This window comes from Panicum virgatum, chromosome 2K, assembly GCF_016808335.1.
Source record: "Panicum virgatum strain AP13 chromosome 2K, P.virgatum_v5, whole genome shotgun sequence".
Lineage (NCBI taxonomy): Eukaryota > Viridiplantae > Streptophyta > Magnoliopsida > Poales > Poaceae > Panicum > Panicum virgatum.
This window is the reverse complement of record NC_053137.1, coordinates 53450841-53461402: the sequence shown is the minus strand read 5'-3', so window position 1 is coordinate 53461402 and position 10562 is coordinate 53450841. Positions and strand designations below refer to the sequence as shown.

The following is a 10562-nucleotide window of genomic DNA, read 5'->3' as shown; positions in this document are numbered from 1 at the left end:
GATGTGGGTTTTATAGGGAATCAAACAGTAAACATGAATTTCTTGTCTGTCATTGATCTTGTAGTACAAGTCAGAAAGGATGGAATCGACCTACCACCTAGAATAATCTCTGAAAATTTAAGTTACTCTTTTGGCATCTACGTTTCGTTTTGTTAAGCTGGGAATGCCCCCCCCCCCCCCCCCCCCCCGACACACAAATTGAAATTGGTACATATGCAAAAATGTTCAAAATCATAATGCAAGAGGGAAAACATCATCTGACTTCTGGCTTCTAATTTCCCAGTACTATGATCAGATTGTGTGCTCATGAACATTTGCTAATGTTTGCATTGAGACGTAGCTATGCTATTAGATTTTAAAAGGAAATCTGCTCTGTGATTCACGATTTGATTATGCTATAACATAAGGATCACAGTTCTAGCAATTTACCCTGACTACTGGAAATATTCTGTTGAAGAACATCTCTACTTGACATGGATGTTTTTAAGCATTATTTATTTCTTTTTATGTTTGACATCAACAAGTTTACCCTATGTAATAGGCTAATAGCAGACATTTTCAGGATTGAATGACACCATACATGCAGGTTGCAGGACCAAGCCCCCATAATATAGGGTAGCTAAATAAGACTTTGTTATGTTCTGGTGCGATGATTGGTTCGATGAAGATGGCAGGATACACTAATCTCTCAAGATGGTAGGATAAACACATAGCATTCAAGCCCTTTTCATCAATGGAATGCAGGTTTTTCAAGATTCATTACCCCCGTATATAATTGTCTTCAATGATCTTGAGGATAGTTACTCCATTTCATACAGAATGGCCAAATATTTGTTATTCTACAACTTCTAGGCAACTTTAGCCAATTGTTTCTAGTTTTACCCTTCCTTTATTGCATCATTAACTTTCTCCGTGCATGCAAACTACAGAGAAGATTATTGGAGAGTAAAGATGGTCATTTTATCTACCTCCTTAATTGACAGTAAGAGGGGGTATCATCCATATGTTCTGAAAGTCAATAAATTGTAAAATGGTATCATGGTCTGTGGAAATTCCTCCAGCAGATAGACATGTACGAATAAGCAACATAAACATGGTTAGGCTTTGGCTCATAATGTATTTTTCTACATCTGTGTCTGTACTTCAAAAGCATCTTTATTGCATTAGATAGTTAAGAGTGTTGAGGATGGGCAGAGCCACTAAGAGCACCTCTAGTGTGGTGTAAAAAGCGAACCATGGGCTCGTTGGTTCGAACCATCAACACTGCAGCACTCGAACCATAGGTGTCAGAATGAAAAGCGAACGCTGCCCAGGATGCGAACCGAGCCGTATAAAATATAGTTATCAGCACAGGAGGAGAGAGGAGATAGACTGAAGCGGAAGAGTCGCTGGCCGCTCCATCCATTAAGAAATAATATTTTATTCACATACCAACGATGTTTACACTGGAGCCAACGAACTCGCCTTTGGTTCGGCTTGCCTGGATTTCAAAGTTCGATTTAGGACTGGAGGTGCCCTAACAGGGATATAGTACTCGTTCAATCATTAGTTCTGCATCCTTTTGTATTGTATTAAATTTTCTTGCAACTTACATAAGTTTACCAAGGTCTGTGATGCTCAATATATAGTTTTAGGCTTTAGCTGCAGATTGGTCCAGAACTTGAATCACATCAATCAACATGATGCCATGATGGTGCCAAGGATGTCCTGAGAGTGCCTTCTCATCTAATTTTTCCAAGCACATATCACTGAATTGACATTTTCTTTGTTACAGAGCCTAGTCATTTCGTCCCCCCTTGTCATCAGAATGAGCCATATACCTTCAGAAGGCTACATTGTTTGCCGACCATGTTTCTGACCTGAAGTGAGTCTTTGCGCACCTTTCCCTCTGAAAATTTGTCATCAGAATGAGCCATATACCATGCATTGAGCTAGTTAGGAGTTTCTTTCAGTGGCAAATCGTTGAGAACTGTATTTCTTCTGGCTCGTGGAGCTGCCTGCCTCACCTTGTGAGTTGCATTATAATCGATACTCTTTTGTGATCGCCAGACTTTGCCATAGACTGACACCCTCGATGGACAGTTTATCTGAAAAAAAGATACTTATATAGTTATATTCTTCAATACATCCTTCCAGTTACTGCTTCCTCATAAACCTATCATCGTTTTGTTGACAGCTGAACAGAGGCCAGGCCCGTGGTTGCCTCACCGATTACAGGATGTCAATTAGTAACTACAGTTCCAAGCAAGGTACAGCCCGTTCGGATGGGTGATTTTTGCTGGCTGGTACTGTACAGCTGATTTTTTTGTGAGAGTGCAGGCACTGTAGCGGCTGATTTTTTGTGAGCGGGCAGGACCAGCCAGCCAGCCCATCCAGCGCATCCGAACGGGGCAGTAATCGACAATGTGGCTGATATGTGACCCTGTCCGTTCACGGTTCCTCGCACCTTCCAGCTGGCATTGCCATCGTGTTAATATATTTATGCAGAAGCTAGTGAAACATAGGAACAAAGTAGAAGTGCCGACCTACCACTATTTCAGAATTTAGACACATCACACCGGTCTCAGCTCTAGTTGACAAGACATGAACGCTGAAACCACTGAATCTGTCCAGAAGTGGCTCCAGTCTCTTCTCTGTTCCCGTATCCTTGTTGGGGATTTGCTCGTACACTGATACCAGGAGTTCCGCTCCTCATCCAGCACGAAAACAACTGCAAGCCGGATTATCCTCGCACATTGGTAATGATCAGTAGCAATTGTGCCCCTGCATTTCTTGAATTAATCCTGGTGCGGTGAGTCATCATCTTGTCCATCTTTCGATGGAACGTCATAGCTGACAATAGAAACTAAGACCTACAGTATCTGATCGGCTATGTTTTTAACCACTTGTTCTGCCGAATCTTACGTTTTTTTTTTCTGGACATCGACGCAGGATCGGAACAAGGGGGGCGTCCTACTCCGAGCTCGGTTGGCTGGCTTGCCGGTTACAGCAGGTCAATTACTAACTACAGATGGGTGGAAGGCGACGGACGGTATGGCTGACATGAGACCCTGTCCAACTCATGTACCTTCGTCAGTCGTCACGTCCAGCAAAATCACCCCTAGCTAGCTAGAGAGGACGAAACCAGCAGCGGGCCGGGGCTGCCGTGCCGACGCCGGGCCAGAAGCTTCACCGGTGGTCGGCAGGGCAGCCGAAGGTGAGCCCCGCCATGCACTGACGGAGTGGTGCACCGTATGGTAAGCTAGCGAGAGGGGGCCGTGCGGGGTTGCTTCTTGAGCGCCTTGCGCGCAAAGGCATGGCGGCGTCTGGGGCCGGAGCCCGGGTGTGCGTGTGCCGTGCGCGCACCTGCACGAGCTGCGGCCGGGCGGGGACGGGGGAGGTCGTGCCGTGTGTCCCGGGCGACACGAGGAGGAGGTGATCTTGCGGCCGGATGACGGAATGGTTGATGGAATCCTTGCGTAAGGATGCAACTGGCCGAGGCGGCCGGGCAGCCCCCCTCCCCGCGCGCGCGCGCACTCACACACCAAACAGAACAAAATAATACGACAAAACAAAAATTGATCTCGATATAGGCCTCATTTTCCTCGCGGCACACCAAACTGTAGATTTTGATCGTGCATGGTGGGGCGGCGCGGGAGGGGACTAACTGCTGACAGATGCTGCGAAGTACAGGGCACGAAAGCTCAAAAGGTTAATTTGTTTGGAAAACGTCAATTTTACTGAACTTTATTTTTGTCATAGGGGAATAGTTCGACCGATTCCCATAGGGTGTGGGTGGGGATTGGCGGCGTTCCATAGGGGCCAATTATTCATGTGTATGTGTAACAGTTGCACGTAGCGATTCATATCTGAAGGCTTCATTCAGAACGTGACTTTTCTTTTCCCTGCATACCAACCCGTATGTGAATTGGACAGGTTCATGTATGAACTCGCTGTTTATTCATTAATTCAAAGCAGGCACCCCGATGACCAGTGTGTCTAATAAGACTCTAAGGACTCTCTCTCCACAAACACGACACAAGAAGGATCGTTTACAAAGTCGCGAAACAATTCATGACGTGCTTGGAAAACGCTAGTGGCGTCTTCCAATTCAATGCTTGATCCAGAGGACAAGTTATCGCCCAATGCAAAGCCAAGGCCCAAGTTTGTTAGTGTTACCTGTCCAGCGCAAGGGCAGGTAGGGGGCCGGAGCTGGCGAGATCGACCAAGCAAGTACTAACCCTTGGCTAGGCCCGGCCGGCCGGCCCCCCTCCCCCTGCGGGCGCAGCCTGCCCCACCTCTTTTTCCATTGCGCACTTGCGCTCCGTCGCCGTCGCCAGCAGATAAAAGGAACAGGCTTCAAGGAACTATAAAAACACCCCACCGCACGCACGCACGCACACGCTCCCCTCGGCAAGCCGCTGCGGTTGCCGGGCGCCTGTCACTCCGGCCCTGCTTTTTTTTGCTCTCTCTCTCTTTGTTGGATGCAGCTGCTTGGTTAGCTCGGCCCGTCGTCTAGCATCCGGCCCTGCTGCCCCGGCCAGGCCGCGACCGCGATTGGACGCCGGCCGGCCGGCCGGCCTCGCTCGCAGGCCTTTTTAACAGGACCTCGCCGTGAGCTCTCGGCGGCGGCGGCGGCGGCGGCGGAATATACATATAGATACATCTAACCATATAGCTAGGTGGGATATATAGATCATGGGGCGGCAGCCGTGCTGCGACAAGCTGGGGGTGAAGCGGGGGCCGTGGACGGCTGAGGAGGACCGGAAGCTCATCAGCTTCATCCTGAGCAACGGCCATTGCTGCTGGCGCGCGGTGCCGAAGCTGGCCGGCCTGCTGCGCTGCGGCAAGAGCTGCCGCCTGCGCTGGACCAACTACCTCCGCCCGGACCTCAAGCGCGGCCTCCTCACCGACGCCGAGGAGCAGGTCGTCATCGACCTCCACGCCAAGCTCGGCAACAGGTACGCGTGCATACATGCATGCATTCGTCTCTCGATCGATGCATCCATCCATCTACACGGAAGAAGTACATTTTCCGGCCGGCCAGTACACACAAAAAAATAGTATGATTTTGGTAATCACGGTAGGTGCGAGAAACACGTACTATATCTGTCTAGGTAGTAGCACTTCACTTCATTATGCCACATATAAATTATAACTAAGTACTAGTTTTAGCTTAGCTTGTTTGAATTATTATTTATGTGATCTGCCGCAAACCACGCCAGTTAACTTGACGAGGAACACACCACACGTACGTGAGCTTGCACAATAAGCAGAACGAAATCAACATGCTCATGATTACACGATCACTGTAAGGCATACGTACTCGTATATACGACCGCATGCGTGCGTGCTGTCATTTTTTTTGAGAAAAACTACCGCATGCTATCGTGTGCGCGCGTCGTCCGATCCGTCGACGTCGAGCAACAAAGTAAACTAGATCGATTATTGACCAAAGGACCGGACCAGTACACATGTCACCTATCATTGCGAAGAAATAACCGAAACCCTCGTGGACTCTTGTGCACGTAAGTAGCTAGGTTGCTTGTCAGCGCACTCAATTAGCAGAAGAACTATCGCCCAGTGATTGGTAAAACAGAAGGACATGAATTTTTCCAAGTGTATCCATCATCACAGAAATTCAGAGTAGCTAGCAGCCCGCGTGCATGCATGCATATATGACCACATGCATGCTTTGGAATCTCCATGCAAAACTGGTTATGATGAATGGAAAATAATGGTTAGCTATACCTTTTGTTCTACCCCCTTGTAAAGGAAATAGCCCATGTGAGTGTGTGTTTCATCTATGCTCACAAGTAAGGCCAAGGCGACCATTTTTCTAGCTACGAGTCTAAAATTGCTTAAATTATTTTGCAGTGCTCGTCAAATTATATATATGGTGCTCTAAAAGGGTTTCATGATTTTGTCTTGAGAATAAAATAGAAGCTCTCTGTGCATAGAATCAGGACACATGCTGGTGATCTATTGCCATCGTACGAGGAAACATGGCACGTCAGATGACATTAGCTTCTTGTAGAGATTAGCAAGTATGAACATGTTTCTTAGTGTGGTCCTTGGTTTTTTGGTACTATGGTCATGTCTGAAGTGTGTAGTTTTTTTTTTACTTTTAGCAAAGGCATATCAGTGTCCTCAGTCACTATCGTGTACCAACTGATGTAGATATATCTTGAAATGCATGGGCGGTGCATGTAGGTAGTACATTAATGCACACAAAGAACTTCATTTGTTCAAATAATCTAGGATACTTCCCCAATAAATTTAGTTCTCTAGGATAACACATATATTTTAAAGTCAATTGAAAATTAGAACAGTTAAAATATTTTTTCATATTTCAGTTTGTACATTTGACTTGTGGAAACCGTAGTTCATGACGACATATCCTTCAGTTTAGAGCGAGGTATTATTTCAACTTTGGGATGATTATATTTCTTGTATGTAGTAAAATTTTTCAGTTATGAAAGAACTCTCAGTTTCGTGGAACGTGGCATGGGGACCGAGATTAAATCCTGGTCGGTATCTACTAGAGATGCGACCCACGGGACTCGAACTCTGGTTGCCACTCGCATCCACGCAGGCTGACCAACTGAGCTGAGCCCCCCTCCCGAAAAACTATTCGGGTTTTACGAACTAGAGTTATAGTTTTGGAATATTAATTGTTTTCAGTGCTTCACAATGATGTTTAAATTGAAAAGTGATAGATTAAGTGTAATAAGATGTAGCCTAGGTCCACATGGCTGGGACATATATGTAGGCAATTCTGAAGTTGCTTTCCTCGCAAAAAAGAAAATTCTGAAGTTCCTTTTGGTTGTTCCATAGCCATTGAGAATTCACCAGTGACCATTATAGATTTCCTGGATCACTTTTTTGATGCTACAACCTAGGGCACTGGCCACTATCTTGACTTGTGTGGCTAATAAACCTTACACGTTGGATTTGGAAATCGGAAAAGCATCGCAGTTTGGTCCACTTGCCTCATTGGAAAAATGGAAGGAGCTAGAAGTTTTTTTCTTGTAAAGGTCACTCTATGCACCAACCGATCCATAAAAAAAAAAGCTTAAAGAAACCGATGAGATTGAAAAGTCGATAGATTGTGACCTTTCATATATATTGCACTTCAAGCCAGAAGTAGTTTTCTTTTTAGAAAAAGCAAAATCATTTGTGCGTGCGCAAGTGATGATTCATCATCACAATTTAAATTCCACGGCAGTGTAAAACATGCATATAGAGGAAATAAATGTCAGGCAGAAAATCAAGTGGAGGCAGGTCAATCTCACACACTGATATCTCCCTCAGATTCCCTTGATTGAGTAATTAACTCACTGTTGCTCTGACGAAACAATTGGCACTTGCTTAAGCGAAAGTGTCAAAATTTACTTAGTTAAAAATCGCCACTAGATATATGATCTTGAATTAGTTTGACTTTGCATTCTTTCCTCTCTTTTTTTTCCATTCTAGCAACATGTTAGCAATACCCAATCGGTTAATTCTCATTATTGATGCGTTGGTGCAGATGGTCAAAGATTGCTGCCAAACTACCAGGAAGGACTGATAACGAGATCAAGAACCACTGGAACACCCACATCAAGAAGAAGCTGATCAAGATGGGCATCGACCCGGTCACGCACGAGCCCCTCGACCGGAAGACCAGCAACAGCCCGGCCACAACCTCGCAGTCCGTCGTCACGGCCGATTCAACCAAGTCCGACGAGGCGACCAAGCAGCAGAGCCCGCAAAGCGACGCCGTCGGGGACGTGTTGGCCGACGGTTCCAGCCCGACGGAATCGAGCGCGACGAACACCACCGTCAGCACGGGCGGAAGCATCAGCAGCAGCCACGACCAGGACCCGCTGGTGAAGTGGCTCCTGGAAGTGGACCCGCCCACCGGCGACGAGCCGTGGCTCAACTTCACCGGCAGTGTCGAGGTGGACGGCGAGTTCAGCAGCATCGCCGCCGGTCCGGAGTTGCCGTGGGACGGCGCCACCGACTGGCTGCTCGACTACCAAGATTTTGGATTGGGGGACTTGGGCTTGGTCGATGGCTACATGATCAACAGCTCAAACGGAGCAAATTAAGTTCTATTAGCTAGCTACATGCCGGTGAAGATGACGATGATGCATCAGCTTTGTGTTGCTACCAGTGTAGATAAGTAATAAAAAAACAAGCATATGGAGGTTGTGAAAGGTGAAATGACCAGATCGAAGGGCTCTCTCTCCTAGCTTGATCGATCCAACCAACGGTTGTGATGCATATTTGATGGGGGTGTGGTAGAGACGATTAGAGAGAGGTGTGTAGATTTAGCTGTGTTACTTTTTTTTCTCCCTTTGAGGTCAAGGGATTTGTGTTTCTTCTCAAAGAGAAGTGGTAGAACTTCTTGCTGTGTAGTTATATTTTGGTAATTTGGTGTATATATATGTGTGTATTATTGTACGTTAAGTTTCACTACTACACCGCCTTGCTAGGCATTCTTGTCTACGAACTGCATGAATTACTAATTAATGAGCAAATAAAGATGTGTGTTCGTTCCCGAAGAGCAGTTGAAATCATCTATTCGTTTATGTTGTTGTGGATGGTGTCAAATTGGTATCCAGCACGTTTAATTTAGTTTGTAAGTATGTGCATTGTGGGAGTAGGTAGTGTAGATTTGGTTATACATTGGTGTATTGTTAACTGTAAGGCATTCTTATGTGCAAATTGCATGCGCATGTGGTGTTTTACTTAAAGATTAGTGATCAAATATTCAAATGTGCATAAGATATGTTTCTGTGCATGATGGTTGGTGAGATTCTTGGCCCGTACTTAGTCTATATGTTTTCTTAGGATGAGATATGTGCTGAAGTGTTAACGGTTGAGTAGGTAGCTCGCTCTTCACAAGTTCAACGGTGCAGTTGAGTTGGCAAGATAATCAAAGTTGCTTGCATACATGGCACCTAGTTGATGAAGAGGCTGTTTTTTTTACTCAAGGAGTCTTGACAATTTAAAGGGCGACAAATAAAGAAGAAATAATAAAGGGGCCGGTGGTAAATGTACGAAAAGGAGCAAAAATAAGTTTTTTTTAAATGGAAGCAAAAATAAGTTGGCAAAGAACAGAAAGTGAAAAGGATTCGCCCCGACGTGAATTGTAAAAGTCTCAAAGATGCGACGGATTTTTTACCGGAGATGTCAAAAGGAAGTGAAAAGATAGGAGACGATCGAGACTCGTGACAATGAGATGAACCTATCTAGAGTCTATAGACTACACCCATTTTTAGTATATATATGTATCCACCCTAAGCTTCACTTTGGTTATGGACTAATCAAAGTTGTAGGTTTTGCTACTTATTATGCCTGTAATAATACAGGTATTTTTAGTGGCAGAATCCATTATTGACCAACTCCAGGAAACTGCTTAGGTACGTGCTGCAGGTTAGCAGCATACGTCAGTGTGGGCAGTGCCGGCAGAGCCAGAGATTCATGCAAGTATTATTTGAGTTGATGGAAACAGCGATGGATGAATAGCTAGATCAACTGACGCAGATTTTATTCTTTGAGCTTGCTTGGTCCACTGTTTCACTGTCAGCTATGTATGATGCTAATCGATCAACCACCAAATGAACCCTATTCGAATGAAAACTCGCTGCTCAAGTGATGCCATCCGAGATTACCGCCTTAACCTTCTTTTTGAGGAACATACAAAATAAACAAATATATTTATATATAATTGAATGCGGCAAATTTAATGCTATCCACGTCTGGCGCCAATACGTGCATATTCAGCGAGTCGACGCATCGTCTGAAATTTGAGTGAGCGGTCCAACTGAAGTTATGGCAAGCCTTTGCATGCAAGGAAAATGCATGCTGCACGTTCAGTGGTCAGGTAGCTACATAGATGCTTCCTCCGTTTCAAATTATAGGTTGTTGACTTTTTAACCCCCAACTTTGACTACTCATTTATTTAAAAATTTGTGCAAAATATTACTTCTTTTGTTATGGCTTGCTTTATTAATACAAGTTCTTCAAAAATACTTAAATTTGACTATATTTGCATAAATTTTTTGAATAAGACAAGTGGTCAAACTTAGGGTTAAAAAAGTCAAATGACCTATAATTTGGAACAAAAGGTGTATGATGCATGGTTTGCTGCTACTGTATGTCCTCATGTGCATAAAGATACGTGGATTCCATTCATGCCAAGCAACTCAGACGTGTGCAAACGATGCAAATTTCGTTTCTGCTACTCCTATCTACCTTGATCCAATAAGAAAGATGAAAATACTTTCGAGAGAACCAATTATTTAACCATCCCAAGAACATGTACATTCTTTTCAGTAGACTGGCAGAAATTACTTGTTCTGCTGATGATTGTAAGATGGTTCTGGAGAAAGAAACATCTTATTCAGTGTCTTTCATGAGTGTTGTGACTTGAAGCAACAAATCTTTCCTGCCATTTGTTAATTGTTTTAATATGAATGGATCGGAGTCTCAGTTAACTAGCAGGTATATATATTGTCATGTCACACTCAATTCACAAAAAAACTATGTTTATTTGATTTGAAGCAAAACAGAGAACTCGGAAGTGCTGAAAC

General features: G+C 44.6%; 1 protein-coding gene across 1 annotated transcript; it reads left to right on the top strand.

Annotated features, from left to right (window-relative positions):
- The first annotated feature begins 4362 nt into the window (after positions 1 to 4362).
- On the top strand, positions 4363 to 8528 carry LOC120685342 (MYB-like transcription factor ODO1). The gene is made up of 2 exons (XM_039967198.1): positions 4363 to 4940; positions 7511 to 8528. The coding sequence occupies exons 1-2, from the start codon at positions 4678 to 4680 to the stop codon at positions 8070 to 8072; spliced, it is 825 nt and encodes a 274-aa protein (XP_039823132.1). The 5' UTR covers positions 4363 to 4677; the 3' UTR covers positions 8073 to 8528.
- The last annotated feature ends 2034 nt before the right edge of the window (positions 8529 to 10562 follow it).